The 23,312-nt window shown below is 48.3% G+C and overlaps 1 protein-coding gene across 1 annotated transcript in view; it reads left to right on the top strand.

Annotated features, from left to right (window-relative positions):
• The first annotated feature begins 395 nt into the window (after positions 1 to 395).
• The window catches only part of LOC119461370 (rho GTPase-activating protein 20), a 683,025-nt gene continuing 660,108 nt past the window's right edge, over positions 396 to 23,312 (top strand). Inside the window, exon 1 of the mRNA XM_049672559.1 lies at positions 396 to 2,019. Within this exon, the coding sequence (XP_049528516.1) occupies positions 1,762 to 2,019 (258 nt within the window). The 5' untranslated portion in view covers positions 396 to 1,761. The remainder of the gene's footprint in view (positions 2,020 to 23,312) is intronic.

The following is a 23,312-nucleotide window of genomic DNA, read 5'->3' as shown; positions in this document are numbered from 1 at the left end:
CCTCAGAGCGATCATCGCGGCTGCTGCTGCTCTTGCCGGAGTAGAGAAGCCGGCTGTGCCCGAAACGCCAGCCTGCTGCTAACCCAGGCCGGCGTCGGCACGTAGATCAGTGACTGGAGGCACGAAGTTTGGTTCGGGTGGCGGGAGGGGGGGTGCGTAAGGAGTGCACGTTACGTCATGGGGGCCCTCTCTCGCCGTCTCGCCGCTGCGGGCCCTCGCCCTCTCGTCATTTCTGACTTCGTTCGGCGGTGTATTCGGCGGGCGGCTGCCGCCGGCGAAGGGAAAGAAGGGGGGACCACACCGCAGTGGTAAGGGGACGGCTGTCCCTCCCTCCTCCTACCTGGCTGCTGCGTGCTTGTGCCGTGGTGTCCCGTGAGTTGGTTTCTTTCGTCCGCTGGCCGCCGCGATCACGGCTGCACGACGGGCGAGTTAGTTCCCCTCTCGGCGTTCTTTTCGGTCTCGTGGTGCTGCAGCGGCTGCTGCTGCTGCTTTGAATTTCACTGCTCGCGCGCTTGTGAAGTTGTCTCCCAGGTGCTCGCTTGTGCGTGCTCGTGTGCTTGTGTGTGAGTGTCTGTGCCGCGGCAGATCGGGCACCGGAGGACCTGACTGCCTCTGCGCCGACGGTTTTGCGTACCAACGAAACAGACGGCTGCTCTCTGGAACAACGTGTGCGTGTGTTTTGGATTCCATCTGTTCAGCGAGTGTCTGATCACTTTTGCCGGGCCCGAAGGAGTGGGATTTAGAGCCGTACGGCCGTCTTTGCGTGAGCGGTGCGCGCACGTCACAGCTTCTCGAGACCGAGTGGATTACTTTGGTGATTCTGGTGACCGCGTGGTTGAACGTCTTCGGCGGTGCGGTGCTGTGCATGTGCTTCAACTACCTTCTGCGCGTGCTGGAAACGAGGGAATACGGTGCTACTATGTTCATTCGCGAAGCACGCTAAAACCCGGTGTTTGTTTGTCCGATAGCGATTTCGCTTTGTAGCTTGTCATCGCCCAACCAACGCAAGAATCCAGCAAGGCTCTCACGTACGCATGCCCTTGTCTCTGCCGTCGTAAGATTAAAGCGAACTGCCGGCCAAACAAGCAAATGGGTCCTGCTCGTCAAACCACCGCCGAGAGCGGTGTGCAGTGAGTGAGCGATACGAGGGGGGCGGCGCGGCCCGTTGATAAAAAGCCGAGCGAATAGCACGTAGTGCTGGCGTCCTCTCATAAACGCCACCGCCGCCGCGAACGACCCCAAGTTTTGGCCGCAGTTACCGTCACACTCTGATTACAGCGACAACTAAAACGACGGCGTCTTCTATAGCAGGCAACAGGGCCTGTCGGCAGGCCCAAACCCACGATCGGCCGTGCTGCATGAAAAGGCGATAAGCCGAGACCCTTGATCCAACGTTTAGGATTCGCTGGATGAACCTGCGGCAGTGCTCTTCGTGAATTTTCAGTGGCCACCAGTAGTTAAACAAACGTCCTGGTTTGATAGGCCGTTTCGTTCGCACGCACTCTCACCGCAGCATCCGCGGACGCATCACAGCGGCCGACGAAAAGAAAGGGCCCCCGTCGATTGCATCTGAACAGCGAACGGAACTTTGCGAAAACGAAAGTTTTGCATCGAGGCAGCTGCTGACGCAGCATCGTCAACTGCTTGGAAAGAACATGCGGTTTCGCCGGAGAGTCTTCCTTTCCACCGCTGCTGCTACCGTCGTCCTTCCTCGCGACTGAAGAGTTCCTCTCCCTCACGGATTATAAGCTCCTGGTTGCGATGTCCAGCGTGGCCGACGCCACCGGGCGCTCGTACCACGTGCACGCCAAGGCGGGCGCCTGCCGCAGTGCCGAGAAGGCGGTGCAGTACGGCGGCTGCCGCAGGAAGCGGCGCACCAGCCTGCTCCTGGGAGGGTGCAGCAGGATGCACCATCCCAGGACGCGGCGACACACCACTACTGTGGAACAGGTGTACCGGGCGGTGCCTTGGAAGGCGGTACAGGTCGGCGTCAGGGGACCCCGAGGACTCTACGAGACGGTCAGTATATCGCCACTTGCGGTGCATGCCTCTCTTTCTTTTTTATTTCCCCTTAAGCAGTCGCCTATGCCATGAACAGACGTTAATTCAGCTAAGCGACAGTGACATGGTACGTGTTTTTGGCGGTTTTACACAGCTGGCGTCAGCACGCGCATTTCATGATTTGCGAAGAAGATGCTGTGATCGCGTCCGAAATATTTCCCACGTGCTTGCCGATGAGCGTATTTCGGCAATGAGGAATTATAGTGAAGCATAAAATGAACGCCGAGGCGCTGGGCGACACTGCACAGAATATGCGTCGGAAGTGCATTATATGTGGCTGATGCTCTTCAGTGTCACAGGTGTCGCCTTTGATGTGTGCAGCAACGTGTCTTGCTGAAACCGTTGGCGTTGCTGCTGAATTGTGAACATGAGCGGGGCCCAATTGACCACCTTGCACGTGCGCTGTCATCTTATCGAATATTGTTGGCAACGTGATGGCCGCGCGTGCCAGTGTTGATCCAGCAGTTTGTGATGCCCGTCAGCATTTCCCGAACTATGCCGGTGGCCACAATCTAATAAGTAACGTGCGTCTGTGCGCGACGGAAACGCTTACATATTCTTACGGTACAGTACGTATTCATAACGAAGCAGTTAATTGGAACCCATTCGTCTATCTGTTTATTCAGCGTTCAACGGGACAGGTATAAATTAGTTGATTACAGAAAGCCTCGTAGTTAGTGGATGGTGTTGAGTCTAAACTCAACACTAACCACTAACTACACAGTTAATAAGAGGAATGATTGAAATGTATTGGAAACTTCGGGATCCGGTATACAGCTGGCGGGAAAACGACAGCTGTAGTTCTATTGGCGCACAACCTTCCGTTATTTTCTCGCGAAAAACCTGTCCACGCCCCGAACAAGCCGACCTTTCCTCGAATACGCCGAATTGCGATGGTCGACCTAAATACGCGAAGTCGACGCACCGCGGGGCCGTGCCCGCGTTCAACTACACGCTTTCGGTTTCGCGATGACTCTGCGTTCGACCTGCATAGCGAAACACGCGTGGACAGGGAGTGTCAGCACATGCCATGTTGATCATGCTCTTGTTTCTCAGTGCTGTATGTGTTCTAGAAATATGTTTTTCGTCTCAAGAGACCGATGAACACCGCCACATTCAAGTGCTCCGCCATGTTCTAATACATTAAGAAAACAGTTTTGCGTGCTGAAGTGATAAAAAAAAAGGAGAACTAAGAACGGACACGTTGGCCAAGAATGTTTTCTGTTGGACTCCATATAACCATCTGTATACTTGTATTCCTGCAAACCTTAGTTTTATGTAACCGTATATGACTGAGCAAATGCATTTCCTGCATGGGATACGTGTTTCTTTGACTGACGTGTATCACCGAAATGATGTAGACTAGGGTTACAATGACGCTGCGCGTGATTGATCCTTTCTTTTATCTGTTACAATTGTCATAGAATTCAAAATGCTAAGCCAGCGCACTCGATCCTCCTTAAAGAGTCATGATCTTCATTTATATATTGATGAATATTTGTCTCTATATATAAGTATGTGGACTCGAATTCAATCTGGGAATTCAACACGGTCTTTATTGAATAAATTCTAAATTAGGCATAATGCCTCAGCTTAAATGAATCCTGCAGTGTTAATCCAACGTCAACTGGACTTTAAATGACGCCTGAACAAATAGCACGGTGTTATCGCGACGCTCGCGCGCTTCTCGAAAAGGCAACTGTACTGAAAATAAGTATCAGTGTGGTGGCAAACACTGCATCTGGCTTAAAATTACGAGATTTTATTACAGCCGTTATCACACACACACACAACGGCTCGAGAGACAGAAATAGCATATCCAGCGAGTACTGATCGAAGCTTTCATCTCTTCAGACTTGTAAGGCAAAACGGAGCTTACCGCGTCAGGCGGTTGATACGAGTGCGTAGGCACGTGACGCGTTTCTTCATACGTCATCGTGATGTCACGTCTTCGATGTCCTCCACGCCCGGTGGCTTTTCGGTGGCCGAGAGAGCCTTGTCTTGACGCACGCGTATTACTTTCACATTACAGTCGAACTCGCATATATCGAATCTGAAGGGGATCACAGAGTTCGATATATAAAATAAAAATTTTATACCGATATCTTCAAGGGGATTTTACGGCTGTTTCATATAGACAATAATTCGTTATATGTGGGTTCGGTATATCCAGGTTCGACTGTATCATAATTATATGAGAAGAACATTGCCTCGCCAGGCTAAACCCACCTGTAGGTATACAACGCACCACCAACACCACCACCATCCGTGGACTGGCCTACCGTTCGCATTAGACTTTCTGCACGAACAAATCTGTTTGTGTACTCATGAACGTATCTCTTGCGTTATGCGTCAAGGCAAGCTGACAGCAGGTATTGTACGGACAGAATGCTTCGCCCTGGATATCAGTGCAGGGCGTGATGTAATGTCAGCCGACGTGAGAACGATATTTTTATCCACCAAAAGGAAGAAGAAGTTTAAATTAGGATGAAGCGTGTACTGTTACCAACAGCTATGCTACCTAACCCTGGAAACAGCGTTCCCGAGACAAGAGAGCCACCGTAAAATGAATCGCTGTGGAATTTCGTGACTAGAGCGGACTTTTTAGGGCCACCGGATACCGCTGCCTCTGACGCGCTAGCGGAGACCACTTCTCCGGTGTCGTCAATGATGATCGAGAAGAGGGATACGCTTCTCGCTGAAGAATAGGGGAATGGCGTGCAAAGTTACGGAAATCGCACTTTGGCACTTAGAGACAAGCTCGAACTGTGTCCAGCAAGTTGGAATTTGGTTGAAAGGTAAAACGAGAGTTGGGTCGTCGATCGAATTTTTCTCCGCTTCAGAGTTGAAGAGTTTGGGGAAGAGAGAAAATTTCTGTGCTCATCTTCACCCGAACTTTCGAAGTTATTGAGGAAGTATTCAGAAAATTATGTTTAACTAGCAGTCGGGGTCATGGGATCAATGGGAGGCATCCGCAATGTATCAGTTAATTTTAACCTTGTTGCAAGTTTTCTTTTCGCGCCTTCTTTCAGCTCTTGCTTGTAAATTGCAATATGGTTCAGCTTCCCTCGTGGATAATTTTTTTCTCACGTGCGGTCCTCATACGTCCGTCCCCGGGTTTCACAATCGCTTGGTTAGAGAAGATGATGCGTAGATCACGCTACATGCCCATTGAATACGACTGGACACATATAGATTTTGCATTAGATAGTTTAAGCTATCTCTAATTCGGCGCTTTCATGCAGAAGCGATACAAGGCTTGCTGTTCATGGAGGGGAATATTTCCAGTTGCAAATTATTTAACCAATGCGTGACGTCCGGGCTAACATATCTATAGCAAATAGTGCCTAAATAATGGTTAAAAGTTGCTGTGCACTTCATATTGGGATGAGCAGTACGATCGATTGATCATATCCCCCACTCAAAAAAAGAAAAGAGAGCAAATATGTTCCAACCCCCCTACCCGCAGACTTAGATGTTAGAAATTTTACGTTATCAGTCACGTCGCAACATAATCCGGGTCCTAAGGTTATCCCAGTGGAATGGTGAGTAGCGTTGAGATGCGGCGGAACTGAGAAGGCATGTCCATCGGTTGCAACTGTCTCTGATCATCATTGAGGTCCGAGCCCTCGAACTTCGATTCCAAGAATCGATCTCTCCACGGCGGGCGGAGCTTTCCGGATCGAGCGTCTCCCTGCTACACGAAACAAAACAAAACAAAAAAGAAAGAGAGGGAGAGAGATATACATAGGCTAATAAGTATATCGAGAAAAACCCAAGCTCCTAACCTGTCATTTTCAGAGAACGGGTAGCGAAATGGTAAGAAATCAGAGGCATAAGAAAGGCCTGCCACGGGGCTAAGTGAGACACGAAGACGAGACACGTGGGGACTCGGGAAGAGAGCGAGAGAGATCCTGGGCTTAGAAACTTATCCGACGTGTGCGTGGCTCCACTGACCCAAGCTACTTGGCGTATATGGATGAGACCGAATGATGCGCTGCAGCCAGCAGTGACAGCTGCAGAAGTGCTACGTGAATGTCCGTCTGTCTGCCTACCTGTCTGCAGCGCAATATGTGGAGAGAGCGGAGTGTGAGAGGAGAGAGTGCACGACCTGGAGGCGGCAACGGCAGGCTCCCTCCGACCTCATACTCCGCTTTTTTTCTTTTTCTTTTTTTTTTTCGCTCCTAATCGGCCCCCACGGCAGGTACATATGTGCGGAGGCTCAAGTCGCTCTCTTTCCTGTGAATCGCTTCGGGGGCCAAGAAATAATAGTATGCGCTCTGCTGGCGCCAACCGTGCTCATCCCTTTGTGCGGGGACTATGAGCAGCACGCGAAGATCACTGGTGCGTACCAGGTGCGTCCCTGGTGCGTCCCTGGTGCGTCCCTTGTGCTCCAGTAAAATATGAAAACGAAAAGAGTCTTAGAGGGAGCGAGTAACTTTGTGGGATTTATTATTTTGTTTATTTAACTACCTGAGGAGATTACATCGCTGCCCCGCATGTGCCAGTGAACTGCCAAATGTGTAGCTGTATTGATTCACTTTACCTATGGCTCATTGATACATATTCAAGTTGGGGAGAAACCGGCCGTGTACTGTGTTTGTTAGCAATATTTCTAATACCACAATCAATCAATCAGTCAGTCAGTCAGTTGACGTGCAATGGAAGAAAAAAATGAAGCGCGTCTGTGTAGTTGAGCGCTTATGTAAGAATTCCAGGCCGATCGTTCTGACGTCATGACCTTCGATCACTTTATTACGCCATTCGTCAACCTGTGGCGCGTGATCTTCTTTGCCTGCCATCATCAAACATCTGCTGTCTGCCTCTAGCCCGATTAATTAGACATCCTAATAGCGGAAGGAACTCAAGATAACGCGGAACCATCTCGTCGAGCTCTGCTTCTATCAATGCCGAAAGCAGATACGCCAAAAACGTTTCACAACGGCCGGAGAATAAAATGTGGAACCTAATTCCGTAGAAGTAGTAAAAAGAATCTTGATTATCGTCGCTGTAATTATCTCCAGTGAGAACGAAGGCCGCACCCGACGTTCAACCGTTACTCCTGTATTGCGTCGGTATATACAGGGTATCCCAACTATCATGCACCAAGATTTTATAAAGGAGCAATTGCGTTACTCGAAGAAAACCTATTGCATATTGTTTCCAGTACAGTGGAGTAGCCGCCAGTAATTTTTTCGTTACTGAGATTTAATTAGGCAATTGTAATAGTTATATAATTCGAGAAATACTGTCGTATATAATTATCAAAGTGTCAATGAGAACATTGTATGGCAACATGAAAAACTCCCGATACAGCTTTCTGTTGCTCAATACGTGCCACATAAAAGTGTTTTTCGGAGCGTGAAAAAAAGCCCGCGAATACGCGCAAAGTGCCTCGAGCGGCCAGTCGCGCGGCAATTCTGTGTGTATTCACAGCACTTCTCGAGTTATGTGATTAATTACAATCGCCTAATTAAATCTCAGTAACGAAAAAATTACTGGCGGCTATACTTCACTGTCCTTGAAACAATATACACTAGGTTTTCTTTGAGTAACGCAATTCTCTTTTTTTAGAATCTTGGTGCATCATAGTTGGGACACCCTGCATGACTCCATTTCGTCCCCGCACGTTTCCTGATCGCTTCACGACACTCAATGCTATGCAGTCTTCCAATCTCTTTTCTTTTCCTTGCACCTGCTCTGTCCCAGTGTAATGTATGCCACCGGGTGTCTGTCCTGCGCATTACATGGCCTACTCAGCTGCACTTCTCTCTCTTAATCTCATGTAGACAGGCTTACGAATAAACTCAAACTTCAAACTTCACTGGTCTATCAGGTATTCTCGTTTGCTCTGCTGCAATTCGTACCGCAATGTTCCAGTTTCTTTACGTTAAGCCTGTCATGTCCCGTTCCATCGTTTGTTGCGTGGTCCGTATATACTATAGAGCTTCTTATGAATTTCATTTGTTATCTTCCTAGTTTCGGTCCCATTGATTAAAACTAGTAGAATGCACTGGCTGAATACATTTCTCTTCAGGGAACTTCGTCTGGCACGTGCGAACATCCCACGTGATTATCGGGAATCTGTTTGTTTAGTAGTGTGAATATCGCTAACTACTTGGATATTTCCACTTACCCGCCGCGGTACAGTCAGTGGCCATGGCGTTCTCCTGCTTAACACGAGGTGGCAGGTTCGATTCCTAGGTGGTCCAAATTAATCGGGAAGCTTCCACTGCGGAGCGTCCCTCATAACCTACAAAGCTGCTTAAGGAGGTTAAACCACACAGTTTAATAAATATTGCTACTTGTAAAGTTCACGAACCGTGTCAGAGCATACAGAGCCAGTCAAATTGAAACCATGGAAGAAGCGCCACTTACGGAGACAAATGCTTAAAATGTGAATAAAAATTGTAAGAGAACGTGCGCTTAAATTTCTGTCTATTCCACTTATGTCTCCCGGCTGTTTCAGTAAGTGCAGTGAAACTGAGAATTTCGCGACCTCTCGGAACTATGCGATCGCCGTCCCTACGCTGATCAAGACGAATATGCGCTGGTTTGTTATTGTATCGCCATCGTGAGGCAACAATGTGAGCTTGAATGAACAGTAAGGCTCATTTACATGCTAGTAGCTGTGCACAAGGGGTACATGCGCCGACAGAATGCGGCGAGCAATCAAAATAAAAGAAAGACATAAAGGGTCCCTGCTTTACATAATTTCATAGCCAGCGTGGAACGAAACGTATGCTGCAATTGAGCGCGCAAACTTCACTGGAAACCGTGCATTCGTGCATTCCTTTCGACAAGAAATGTTATGCAACTGATACTTGTTTAGTTAACGAAGAAACAGGCCCGATTGATTGCGTTTTCCTTTTTTTTTTTGTCCGCGTGAGATATGATTTATTAACATTGCACTGCTGCATAATGCGCTGTTTCTTTATTTCTCTCTCTCTCTCTTTTTTTTATCTCGCTGCAAACAATACGAAGCTTGCAGCGCACTTTGCCGTGGTTGCGAAACAACATTGCGGGGACGCAATTTCACTTGCAAAATTAATGCAACGTGCAGTATACTCAAGTCCTGATTGGTCGTTTAGGGAGGAGCGATTATATTCGCATGCAAATCGATGCGCTGCCTCCTAATGATACTTTAGCCCGAAACTCGCCGAGATGAAATGCGTTCCTCCTCGCCGTATAGCGTATGTACGTCAGTGGCCCGCTTTCATTTCAACCGTGCAATGACTCCCATGCGTTTTACACGGACGACGCGGGAACCGTATTCTACGTCAAACTTACCTGAAACGCATACTTTTAACTCTTACGCATGAGACATTGGAAGAGTGACACAATTCCGAGTCTTTACCTTCGCGTCTCTTTTAGTTCACCAGTATCCGTTTGCTTTATCAGTGTTATTCATCGTGAAAGAAGGTAAGACGGGCAGACACGGATACAAGAGAATAAAATACAAACGCCAACTATGAACTAGCTCAACTAGCTGGACTAGCAACTATACCTCAACTTTCTGTAGCTTTAAGCTTCAGTGCTATTCGTGTCTCAGAATACCAGTTGCTTTGCTTATTCCTTATTATCCTTACGCCCTTGTTCAACATTCACTGTGTTCATGATAATTAATTCTCCATAGTTCTTCTAGTACCATGTGAGTGAGGATTTATTGACTATTAAACTAATTCATTCATTGTTCGGTGGAGTTCAAGTCCCAGAGTGACACCTGGGTTATTAGAGACGCTACTATAGTGGATTCCTTCGGATTTCTTCGGATTATTTTTCGCCATGTAGAGATCTTTAATGTGCCGAAATCTAACTACTCTAGCGTTTGTTGCATACCACACTCTTCCTTATAGGAATACGGCCGCCGCTGTCGGGAATCGAACCCGAAACCTCGTGCTCAGCAGCCGCAAGCCATAAACGCAGAGCTACTGCTGCGAGTAAACACTTCAATCAGTTCAGAATCGATGCAACCGCGGCAAAAAAAAGAAAAAAGAAGCAGGTTTCGCTTCTCAATCGTTTCTACAGCGAGAGAACACGACTCGCGAACAACGCCCTCAGCAGCTCAAGCGCGAAGTCGGCAACAGTGTAACAACCAGCTTTTGACACTTCCGCCGACCGATGCGCCCCGCGGAGGGGTCACGAACAAACCGACAACCACAACTGTGGTCTGAGCAGCCGTCCACTCGTTGCATTGTAAATGACGCTGACATGTGCGCGCGCTACTTCGGAACCCGCATGCAGCACTGCTTGAGCGAGCCGCACAGCACAACCCTATGGCAGGAAGACACGGCTGAAACGAGCGTGGTACGACGCACGAAGACCGCGACAGACGGGCTAGCACGCTGTCTCTCCTCGTGGAGTGTTCCAAGGCGTCGAAGAAGCTCGCGACACGCTGTTGCGAGGAAAGGGACTCGGTGTTTTCCGACACGAGCGAATTACACGGTGGATTGTCGTCGTTCGTCGCGACAGCTACACGGCGCTCGCGCTGAGGTCGGACGCTTATACAGTGACGATGTCGACAGGTGTGGAGCGTAATGATGAGCGCTGCGTTATTGCGTGTGTGAGCGCCGGCTTGATGTTGCGGGTATTGCCAGCGTGGATTTTCGTACTCGGTTGCACGCGGTACGTGTGCTCGCGTACATTCGCAAACCAGCGTTGCGCTTTTGTTCCCTGCAAAAGTTACTACAAAGCAACAATGAATGGCCGCTAGAAAATCTGCCCGATGTGTGCCCAAGAGACAAAAAAAAAGTGCATCTATCGAGTGAGTGACTAAACTTTATTTCAGAGACCAACCTTTTGATGCCCGGAGTTCGGGCGGCCACCCTATTTCAGGTAGCCGTGGCCCTGTGCTGATACAGCTGTTCACCAGCCGTAGCTGGTCCTCAGGAGCTGGTCTTGTAGCTGGTCTTGTCAGCAGGGTCTTGTGACTTGTCTTCTGTTGGTGCTTGGATGGGCGTTGAAGCTAAACATTTCGACAGAATTACCTGTCTGGTTGGGAAAATTTATTAAGACTTAGAGAGTGATTCCAACCAAACAAGGGGATTTATTAGCCCGACATTTCGGAGCCAATTCGGCTCCTTCTTCAGGGGGTGATGTGCATACCCCCTGAAGAAGGAGTGGAATTGGCTCCGAAACGTCGGGCTAATGAATTCACTTATTTGGCTGGAGTCACTCTCTAAGTCTTGGATGAGCATTGTCCGTGGGTTCTTTCAACTTCTTTGTTGCATTCCCAGACCATGTGGAATGGCGTATTGGGGAAAACAAAAATCAACGTTCCAAATAACATCAATTGCCAATTGTCCCATTGAGCACATGAGTTCTTAGAAATGCCTGCAGAGAGAGAGAGAGAGAGAAGAGAAAAGAGATAAGGGAGAGGCAGGGAGGGTAACCCAGCTGGACTTCTGGCTACCGTTGGTAGCCGGTGCAGGGTAGCCGGTTGGCTACCCTGCACTGGGGAAGAGCAAGAGAGCGGATTGAAATATGAGAAGGACAGGAGCTCACAGTATGCATGCACACACACGCAATGAAGCGTTCATCGTTCAGTTTGTCACAAGCGGCGATATTAGGCTGGTACATCTCAGGAAACGCAGGAGCGCTTTCGTGGCTGTGTACATCGCATAGGCTCGAGGCCACGGTGCCTGAATTTTATCCACTACAATAGGCGCGTGACATAATTTTCCTATATAGAGCTGTCCGAAGAGCAAGATAAAGGCCTGTATGCTTCTATAAATAAATGAGATTATTGCATGGTGGATGTTATGGGGCATATGGGCTTCTTTAATAGATATCGTACATATACATGTAGAGAAGGGGCGAGACGAAGAATTTAATGTGTTCATACGATTTGAACGGGCCCGTTATTACTCCGTTACCTGTAATAGTAAACTTGAACAACGCTGTAGCGCGCGTGCTAAAGCAACGTCAGACTGGCGAATCTAGGTACAACATACAACTACGAATCGCGCTGTCTTTATCTGTTTGCCCACAGCAAAAGCGTGTGGACGTAATAACGCAGTCAACGAGACAGCATGTATCCAAATCACAGCCGACGATTGTGACAACCTTCTCCACACAGTACGACAGCACCCAACGGCCGTGGTCGCAAAGACCTTAACCTTGTTCTAAAAACGTCGGTAAACCGCATTTCTAAACGAAATGAAGCTAGACCGAATAAGCGGCGTGCGAAAAGGGAAGAAGGAAATAAAGACAAATGTAACGCTATATTTTTTTCTTTTTTGGAGGAAGTTTTTAGAACTAACAATCCGCATTCCATAGCGGAGGAACAGGGTATTTCTGGTGAGTATTTTTTTTTTTTATCCCCGAGTGCACTTGTTGAACGTGACCAGCGTACGGCGAACGATCGAAGGGACGACAGTAGGAGAGTCGAGCCGCAACATATCGCGAGCACGTTTGTGAACAGCTACTAAGCGTCGCTCGAAGAAAGACAGGACGGCGTATGTATCGCACACAATGTGCCTCCAGCCATACACCTGCAGGACTCATACGTAGCTTCCGGCATGTGAGGAGGCCCGCTTCTCTGCGGGAGGGCGATAAATGTTTACTTATGACCGATGTATGCGATGGCGCTTTCCTTTACACCGCCTTCGACTATACACCGGCGTTCCCGTACCACGCTGCGTCGAGAGATCTTAGAAAAGGATAAGGTTGGCCGTCCATCGCTTTGTGTATATGGTACATCCGTGAGCAAAAGTATACGGACCGCAGGCTCGCCGAAAAAAGTCGAATTTATCCGTAACACAGAGGGACAAACTGAAATGGACGAGTGTGCTGGAAAGTTTTCATTGCCAAGTTTGGACTGCAGCACCCAGTTTCAAGTTCGTGCACGGGCAGTTACAACCACATAAAGAAAACAGACTGAAGCCCGAGAGCGAAAAAAAAAGAAGAGAGAAAGAAAAAAAAAGGGGGGGGGGGGATTACTGGTTATGCTTAATTGAAATGTACAATTAATAAAGAAAACAGAAATGAAAGTGTAAGAAAAAATAACTTGCGTAGGTACGAGCCGAACTCCCACACGCATCAGGCTTAGTCCGAAAGATGCGGGATCTTTTGATCGACTTATTGTGCATTTTCCGTATTGTTTTTACATAGTAATTGAACATATAACAAGGAAATTCCCCCTATGCTTCCTCTAGCTTCATTGTCTGTTTGCTTCATATTGTTTTAACTAACAATAGTTCCAAAAATTGACAGTCACTTTAGCTAAAAGAAGATGAAGGCGAAAGCCTGCGCGCTCACGAGACATCCATTACATTACTTGACATTTTCATTCGAATGCGTTGTTGCTTCCTATTACTTGTTTTCTCTCACCAAATGTCGTGGGTTGGAGTGCCTTAATTAACTCTCCCTTAATTAACTGTGCCTCAGTTAACTTCACCTTAATTAACCCAAAGCTCGCGGGTTTGACTCCCAATAAATGTCGAGGGTTCGAGTGTCTTAATTACCTCTATATTAATTAACTGTACCTTAATTAACTTCGACTTATTTAACACCAAAGGTCGTCGGTTCGACTCTCGACCTTCACGATGTCACTTGGAATCCAACTACGAGACAAGTGGATTAGACTCCCATCAAAGGTCGATGGTTCGGCTCCTACTAAAGCTCGCGGGCTCGAGTGCCATAATTACCTGTGCCCTAATTAACACCAAAGTTCGTCGGTTCGGCTCTCGACCTTCATGATGTCAGGTGGAATCCAAGTGGGTTAGACTGCCACCAAAGATCGAGGGTTCGACTCCCTATGAATTTTGGTGCCATTAATTTTGGTGCCATTAATTTTGGTGCCATTAATTTTGGTGCCGTGCAATTTTGGTGCCATAACGCCGGACATAGGATTTTCGACTGACCCATGAGCCTTTTGAAACACTTTTGAAGACCCCAATTTCTGCGTATGCGTCTTGTATATACTTTGCTGCATTTGCGAAGCATGATCTTCTCGTAAATGTAAAGCCGCGCAACGCAACCTACGAGCGAAGTGTCGTGAAAATGTAAAATTAGTATGGTAGGCACGCCGATGCGCACGCTTTTCGTTGTCCATGGCGTCAGCAGAGCGCCGCCCGGCAGCGTCAATCCGGAACGGACATCCTCTGTGCCCGGCCGAGCTCCCCAAAGAGTTCGGGTCAAGTGCTCTGCAACAACAAAACTGACAATAGCCTATAACTCTATAGAACTCTTCTGCTGGCTCCAGTTTTGCTACACAGTAAGAATTCTATTGCGATAGCAATTATATGGACACTCCAAGATGATTTATGCCGTCGTCGTCGTCGCCGTGAGGTTCCGTATAGAGTCCAACGGCGATGAAATCGTCGCCGCGCGTCCGTATGCTGTATGTGCGAGTGAAAGCGCGCGAGGAACGCCCGCTTTCACGGGGTGCGAACACACGGCGGAGAGCAAATGCGACTTCTTCCGTCGTGCGAAAGGCCGTGGGGGGACGGGAGGGAGGGAGGGGAGGCGACGTTTAGCTGCGGCACCAAATGCGTATTTATATAAAAACGTTGCGAGGCGAGAATGTGGTAAAGACTTTCGACGCTGCTCGACGAATGTCCCGTTCTGATCTCGTCGAAAACCTCCGAGCCGCCGCCAGAGGCACCGGCAACCAACGCCGCGCGCGTTCGGTGCGAACGCGGGCAAGACGCCGACGGCGTCGACAACAGTTCTGCGCGTTGCTGGTGCTGCTGCATTTCCAAGTTTATACAGCTGAAAAAAACTACTATCCTTACTCCGTATAGCTCTCTACTAATTTGCTATCGCAATTGATGCTTCGCCTTTCGGGTGAAACTGCGACATTGTTTTGATAAGTTTCACTGATAAGTACAGCTAGAAAGCTACATACATGAGCTCGACGCATGGGGCCCTTTCCTTATATTTGAACGCACCAAGAACATCTGCCTATAGCATATTATGAGACAAAATACTTATTTTTTTCTTGACTAACTTGACTGTCAAAAATGCATGACCGGAGGTTTTCTGTGGTCATGGATGCACTGCTGCCACGGCGCCGATAAAAATTGCGCTAAATGTAAATTAAGAGACGGGTTTTAATACTGCCACAAACGCATTATGGTAAGACTTGGACCTTTAATAACGCGTCGCCGCTCTTGTTGAAGATGGGCTTCGAGGTGTGTTGAACTAAAAGGCATTTGTTGCTTGCGGATAGGCTTAGAATGACACTTCTGGTGCGGTTGGAGATAAGCATTTAAAGACGTATTTCACAGAGACTGTCAAAGCTTCCTAGAGTGATTGCTAAGGCTGCGTTCGACAAGAGGTTTCTTTTCGTATGTGTCGCTCAATCTGCTCCGACAACACTTACAACTTTGCCGAACCTTGCTTGAACGCTGGGATATGGTAGCGAATGATAACTGCATACATTGCGCACAAACAGACACCAACACGCATGTAGTAAAGGAGTGCGTTGTAGCGCGCACCTTCTGGAAGCTGGTTGGATGATTATTTGGAATATCCATCGTGCGGGCACCGCGGCGGCGAGATCGGCTTGCGAGTCTCGTCTACTACAGCGTTAGCTACGTTTTGTGGGGCTTCCGCACCATTGCAGAACGATCCCGGCAGCCAAATAGAGCAATGTACCCCAGAGTGCGCAAACTAAGGGTGATAATATGGGGTCATCTTGAAGAACAGCTCTTCAAGCTCGGTGAAGCCGAGTTTCTTCGCCGCTGGTCTACGCGGTACCTAACCGTGTCTCGAGGCAAAGTTTTGCTACAGCCAGAATAATGCCCAAACTTTGTTTGCCTAAGTAGAAACTGTACTTGTCTGTGCTTCGGGTGTCGTTCATGAATCTGAGGCTGACATCTATAATTTTGCATGTACACTGTCGTAGTGTTTTTGATGTGTGGCAAAGTCAATGTCAAGCAGACGCAATTTACTATTTTGTTTGCTCATCTGTTCTGTTTATATGAGGTATGATGTATTGCATGTGTGGTACATTATATTGCACTGTATACGTTCATACAACAGTTGTACGCGTGCCTGCGGGTAAATAAATTTCCTTGTCATCTAAGCACAACTTGAGCGCTATCTAAATAATAGGTCAAAATAATCCAAGGCGAAAGCTGAAGTTTAAGCGTTGGCTGTTGTACTGGCTAGACTTATCGCTTGCGGGTTCGGAGGTCCTGCTTTCTCCATGACAATTCAGCGTAAAGGATGTTTTAACTGCAACGCTCCTCTCCGTTACTCGAGTGCTCGCTGGTGTTGTAAGCATACACTGGCGCATGGCAGTGTATGGATTATCTTCTTCTCTGGATTATTTTTTTCTTTGTCGTGAAACGTCTTTAAAAAAATCGGGATAGCTTGCACTAGTGGCGCAAGACTAAAGACACAGCGGCGCTGATCGGTTCCTACCTGTCCTGGCTAGGTTATAGTGATGCTAAGTTATACGAAGTAATGCCAAGTAATGCCAAGTTATACGAAGTGTATAAGCATTTCCTCGTTGTCCGTGGCATCGGGGAACGCCTCGCGAAGCACTTGCAGTCCGAGCACACGTCGGGGAAGTGTGGCGAAAGCTATGCACAGTGTACGGGCGGCGCGCAGCAGACGACACGCCGGGATGACGCCACGGCGCATGCGCAGTAGCGCGCAGCTGGTGGGAGCTTGGCCAAGCCGTCGCCAGAGGCGTCTGCTGCAGTCACGGACACCGCGAGCGTTCGGCGCTAATGCGGGGAAACGGAGAAGCGCGGATGGCGTCGGCAGCACCTCTGCGCGTTGCCTCGTTGGTGCTGCTACAATTTGTTTCTCTCTCTCTTGTCCTCATTTCTCTTTCTCTCTCTCGAGCATAGCGCGCGACACGCGCGCTCTCTCTCGCTCTCATTTTCTGTTTCTCCCGAGCATAGCGCGCGACGCTCCGCGAGGGGGTTGCTAGGCAACGCATCGGCAGGCGGCACACATTACGGCCGGCTTAAACAGCTCCGATGTTAAAATGGTGTAACCAAAACATGTTATAGCATTATCGCTTATATCTTTGCAACCATGCTACCCACGAACCTTGCTTTTTATATCGTTGTGTAGAGAAAAGAAGTTATTACTCGACCACACAAGTGTCACGTGGGCAGATGGCACCGTTGTCGCGTAGATGCGCATGAAGCAATTGGAGCTAAATTATGCTCGCGCGCGGCGTTCGGTGATACGTACCTACAGCTCGGCAGTACGTCTGTCCATTCGAGCAGGAATGGTCGTGTTAGGGAGAGCTCACTATGTCATAGTAGGTATAATTATCGAACTCGAACATGTGCTCATGACAACTTGTAAAGACTACAAATGTGCACCGTCTTGCAAAACTTTCACGCTTGCTCAACCATGCCCCCCCCCCCCCCCCCCGCTCCCTTTTCTAAATTAGATTCTGATGAGAGTTAAATGGTCCGAAAGGGTAAAGAATGCCTGGTCCGAATGCAGCGCGCTGGCAATGTCGATGGCGGTCTATGACAGCGGTTCGAAACGATTAGAAAGAGACAGCAACGTAAGTGTCAGAAGTCAATACGGCTTCTCTAAAGAAATATAAAAGATCGTGCGTTACGAGAGCAGTTGACGCCGAATCACGAAAATGTTCTCGAGTTTACGAGACAAAGGAGGACAAACACGCGATGCTTATGCTCTTTTGTGCCCGCGTTGGTGGTCGCTGAATTATACGCTAAGCAAACACTGGGGCCCCATTGTACTGCATGGCGCCGTGAGAAGTACAGTTTCAAGGTTTGAAGGGGCCGACGTGTGATAAGACTCGAGGCCGCCTTTATTCGGGTGCGAGAAACAATGGCACGTGTTGAGCTTGCTTCTGAGCTTCGTGGATGAAGATCTCAAAGGAACAGGATTGTTTCGTTTTCGACGTTCTGTCAGAAAATAAAACGAAGAGAAAACAATGACAATGCCAATTGAAGTGTTGAGAATGGAGGGCGTGCAGCTATAATGTACATGTTACCGAAAGAGAATAGACGAAGCCGTGTCTTGACGTTAATATAGAAGCAAACGGAGTCAGTGTGCATTGTTTGAGGCAATATATATTTTTTTCTCTGTGATGTCTCTTTTCACTCAATCTGTCTGAATGTGCTTGTAGCCTTATCTCTATTCGATAAGATTTAGATATTGTTTACATTAGTGCTATGTGCTACCAGTACCAGGGCCTTAAGTAGGACCTTAACAACGGCGACAACGACAACAACGATGAGCTTTTATTTTTCATAACATTTGTACATTCTTGCAAGGACATTTCTGCTGACAGACGATTACTATACTACTACTACTGTAGTCCTACTATAGTCTATAGTTAAGAAAATAAATCACTAGCTCTTAAAATCCGGTCGTAAGAATAAATCTTACGTTATGGGAGAAATAAATCTTTAAAAAAATACGATAGCTTCGGCTGCACAGGTTTCAATATTTGTGTAAAACGGTAAGCAGGGGGATTTAATTTTTGTCGTATTTTCGCGCCTATTTCAAGTGGTACGAAGTACACGTTACAATTACAACTCAAATACGCGGTATTATTTTTTTACTGCTTTGGGCGACGATCATCCAAAATACAATTTAGTATTGGTTATACAGTGTGGGCAGGGCAAAGCGTAAACTATAGACGCCGCGATGGTGTGGCCGCAAATACGCCAGAAATACGTTCAATGGGCTTACCACTGAACTTGGGTTAACACTTCTAATATATAGGGTGTCCAAGCTAACTGTATAGGCTAGGCTTAAAATTATTCGGATGCGGGATAGGAGAATGCGACTGAAACCGCATTGCCGGCCTGCCTGCGGATCAAATATTAATCAAGTCCGCAAGACCTGAATTTAGATAAAAAAACTTGCAATGAGAAAATCGCACAGAGCTCTAGCGAGACTCTCTACTCAGGAGTTTCTAAAGTTCACTACCTTTTAGCACTAACTTTTTTTTTCCGCGTCATCGAGAAAGACCGCGAAACGTGAAAAGAACTCGTATACTAAATGATAAACATACAACACAACGTTGCAAACATATCCATAGTCGTGCCAACGCATGGCATACTGCATGGCGAGCTTGAGTAGTTTGTGTGCAGATGATTCTTCTAGGCAGGCAGAGAAATACACTGTAAACCGATTTACTACACCCCTTTGCTAAGGGGTGTAAATCGGTTTGCAGTGTAGCGAGAAGTTTGTATTTGTTATTTTGTTATTCACGATTTAGGTAACTCCGCGTATAGACCACGCACGACCTATGTATTTACGGCAGCGGAACCTCTTGTTTCACTTAACATGGCCACGGCGTCACACGTGGCCGCGGCTTCCCGCGCGCTTCGTCCGCTCCGCGAGGGGCCATGCGCTCCGCACCAGCGAGCCGTGCAAGTTCACAAGGTTGCAAGCGCTGCAAACGATCGCGACGTCCCCTGCGCGCGTGGTGACTGCCTTATTCATATGAAATGGTTGTCCTTTCGAGGCGTGGTGTTTGCCGTATAGCTTCACGCTCTTCTGGTCGCTGTTTTTGCCGGCGCCCAGCGAAGGGGCCTTGTTCGAGGGACCTTGTTTACGAACCTGGGGCTAAGGTCGGAAGGACTTGTGTACGCCGACTTCGTCGACCGTTCGTTCAATATTGACTGGATGTTCACTCTGCCGTGAAACGCGGGTCAATCATGCCGTGAATGGCGGAGCTCGCCGCTTCTTATTATAACTTGTTGTCCCAATTATTATACTGCGGAGGACGTGATTACGTCATCGCGTCTCCCTCGAATCACAATTGGGCGTGCGGTTGTGGCGCAAACAGTAAGTGCGTCTCCACAATTTTCTGTTTGTATTATTTTGTTAATGTGTTTTTTTTTCGAATAGAAATGTTCGTAACCGTCGATTAATATTCGTCCATGGGGCCTCGTGGACTTCGTGAACGAATAGTTTACGTATGCCTGGATATCTACAGCGGGGAGTTATACTACAATACACTATACTGTATAATAATGATATTTCAGCGAAGGGCATACAGCCGGGACGCATACAAGGGAATTGAAACAGACGCGCATAGCATTTTCACAGGCGCTCGATGAAAACAAAACGAGACGCAATTTTAGCGCGCTACTTTAGGCGAGATCAGCCTAGCGTTAGATGAGCCGGGAGCGTATCTTATCGGCTGCACTTTCAGAGAAAACGTGTGAAGATGAGCGTGGTATCGGCAAGTTTCCGTCCACTTTCCGAATTGACAGTTGACAGTTGACAAGAACTTTATTAAAAGGTCCTGAGGAAAAAGATTGGGGGAGCCGAAGGCACCCCAATCAAGTTGGTGGCTCCGCCCATGACGGAACCGGGAGCTGGTGACTCTCGGCGACGTCGCGGGCCCTCTGGACGGCCTGTCGTTGATGCGTAAAGTCCGCGCTTTGCAGTAGGGCGTCCCACTTGGACTTGTCGTGAAGATCAGAGCCCGCGTTGGACGGGCACAGCCAGAGCATATGATCGAAAGAGCAGAAGTCGTGCCCACATTTGGAGCACGATTGCGGGAAGTTAGAATCTATCCGATTGAGCGCTCTGGGGGTGAGGTACGATCTCGTCTGTAAGAGCCTGAACGTGACACACTGAGCCCTGTTTAATTTTGGGTGAGGGGGAGGGAATTTCCTTCTGCTCAGTCTGTAGTGGGATGTGATCTCGTTAAAGGTGATAAGAGGGTCTTTAGGGGAGCAATCCTGTGAGAGAGCTGGACCGCTAGCCCGGGCGCGGTTCGTGAATTCACGCGCTAGGCAGTGGGCCTGCTCGTTGGGGTTGCATCCCGCTTGATTAACTACGCCTTTAACGTGGGCCGGGAACCAGACGATGTGGTGACCTCCTGTCTCGTTATCCGCAGTGTTTTCAAGAGATTTTTTGACTAGGCTAGCCGTGTGCTTAGACACTAGGGCTGACGAGAAGGCCCTGACGGCAGTGCGTGAGTCGGAGAAAACAGTCGTTGGGCCTTTGGCAGCGTTAAGCGCCAAGGCTATCGCGGTTTCCTCCGCCTCGTTTGCGTGCTTAGTGCAAACGGATGCAGCGCTAATCAGCGTTCCGCGCGCGTCTACGACCGAGATTGCAAACTTATTTTCGCTGCCGTATTTGGCCGCGTCAACGAAGAGTGCATCTGCCCCGTACGGATTAACTCTTTGAAGGATGGCTTTAGCCCGTGCGATTCTTCGGCCCTCGTTATATATCGGATGAATGTTTCTCGGTACGGGATCGACCGTTATAGCTTCCTTGGCTTCTTTGGACAGGGGGTATCTGTCGAGCGGCGGTTGTATGGATGATATGCCTGCTTCGTTTAGGATTTTGTTACCCGGCTTAGTTAACGAAAGCCTGGTGATCTGTGCAGTTCGATGTGCCTCGATTAATTCGTCGATAGTATTGTGAACACCAAGCTCCAATAGTTTCTCCGTGCTAGCACATTGTGGGATGCCGAGTAGTCTTTTGATACCGGACCTAATGAGCGTGTCGAGCTTCCTCTTTTCGGCTTTACTCCAATTGAGGAAAGGCGCCGTGTAGTTAACGTGACTGATAAAGAAGGCCTGAAAGACTCTGAGTAGGCTGTCCTCCTTGAGTCCCCCCTTTCTACTTGTAACTCTAGCAAGTAGCCTGAGTATATTGTGCGCCTGTGCGCCGAGCTTCTTTAGAGCGTCTGCATTACATCCTTTGGCGTTTATTAAAAGTCCTAAAATTTTGATGGAGTTCACCCTCGAAATGGGGTGTCCTTCTCTAGTCGTAATTTTGACTGGCAGTGTTTCCAGAGGCTCAAGGTTCCTAACGCCTTGCCTAGCCTGCCTGTAGAGTAATAGTTCGGATTTGCTGGGCGAGAGCTTTAGTCCTGTGTCTGTGAGGAACTCCTCCGTCACCTCTATGGCCCCCTGTAAGGATTGCTCTAGTTCGGCCAGAGATCCCCCCGGAGACCAGATTGTAATGTCGTCGGCATAAATTGCGTGGCCCACTTTTGGGAGTTCGGCTAGCCTGTTAGAAAGTTTATGCATGGCGATGTTAAAGAGTAACGGGGATAGGACCGAGCCCTGAGGTGTTCCGCAGTTGCCCAGTTTGTAAGGACCGCCCGAGATCGTACCCAGTCGAAGGAGCGCCTTTCTTTTCGACAGGAAAGAAAAAGTGAAGTTAAAGAATCTCCGCCCTAGATTAAGGGAGGAAATCTCTTTCAGGATGTGCTCATGCGCCACCTTGTCGAAAGCTTTGGCGAGGTCGAGTGCAAGTATGCCTTTAACGTCACGCGACGCGTTGTCGAATATGGATCTTTTTAGAAGGAGCATTGTGTCTTGTGTTGAAAGTCCTCTTCTAAATCCGATTAAATTGTGTCTAAAGAGTTCGTTGTTCTCTATGTGATCTGTGATTCTGTTATGTATAGCATGTTCGGCCACTTTGCAAATACAAGATGTTAGAGAGATGGGACGCAGGTTATCCATATGCGGGGGTTTCCCCGGTTTGGGGATAAGCACCACCTTGGCTGTGCGCCATTCCAGCGGGACCTGCCCCGAACTCCATACTTCGTTTATCTCTGCCGTTATGATTTCTATGGCCTTGTCGTCCAGGTTTCGGAGGAGTTTGTTGGTAACTCCGTCTGGTCCAGGGGCGGACCTTCCGTTTAGGTTGAAGAGAACGTGTCTAATTTCTGATACAGTGAATGGTTCGTCTAGCTCTGGCCTGTCTAGCCCCGTGTATCCTGCTCTCACCGTTCCGCCTTGCGAATCTCCTTCCTTAATGGGGAGATAGGTGCGAGCCAGGATGTTGATAGTTTCTGCTTCCGTGAGGCCCGTGGCGATCTGCTTATGAATGAGTCTATCCACGGCAAGATTGAGAGTGCTCTTGGACTGTTTGTCGTTGAGGAGGCTTTTGAGCAAGTTCCATTTACTGCCTCTTCTCATGCGACCGTCCATTTCGTTACACGTCTCGTCCCACTGCTGTAGGGCCAGCTGCCTGGAGTACGACTCTATTTCCTTGTTGACTGACGTCAGCTTAACTCGAAGTCGGCGATTTAGCTTCTGCGTTTTCCACCTCTCCGCGAGGGCGTGTTTAGCCTCCAGGAGGTGCGCTAACCGCGAGTCCATTTTGGGAACTTCGAGCTGTGTTGTGATTTCCTTGGTTGCGCTCTTGACAGCCTGTTTAAGGTTTGCGATTAGTTCTGTGAAAGATTCATTTGAAGGGGCCATTTCGCCTCGAATTTTTCTGAAAAGATCCCAGTCAACGTAATCGTATCTAATTGGTGGTTTTGGTTTGACCTGCACCGTGATTTCGAGAATGTAGTGGTCGCTACCCAAGTCCTC

The sequence above is a fragment of the Dermacentor silvarum genome, chromosome 8 (genome assembly GCF_013339745.2).
Source record: "Dermacentor silvarum isolate Dsil-2018 chromosome 8, BIME_Dsil_1.4, whole genome shotgun sequence".
NCBI lineage: Eukaryota > Metazoa > Arthropoda > Arachnida > Ixodida > Ixodidae > Dermacentor > Dermacentor silvarum.
This window is presented reverse-complemented; position numbering and strand designations above follow the sequence as displayed.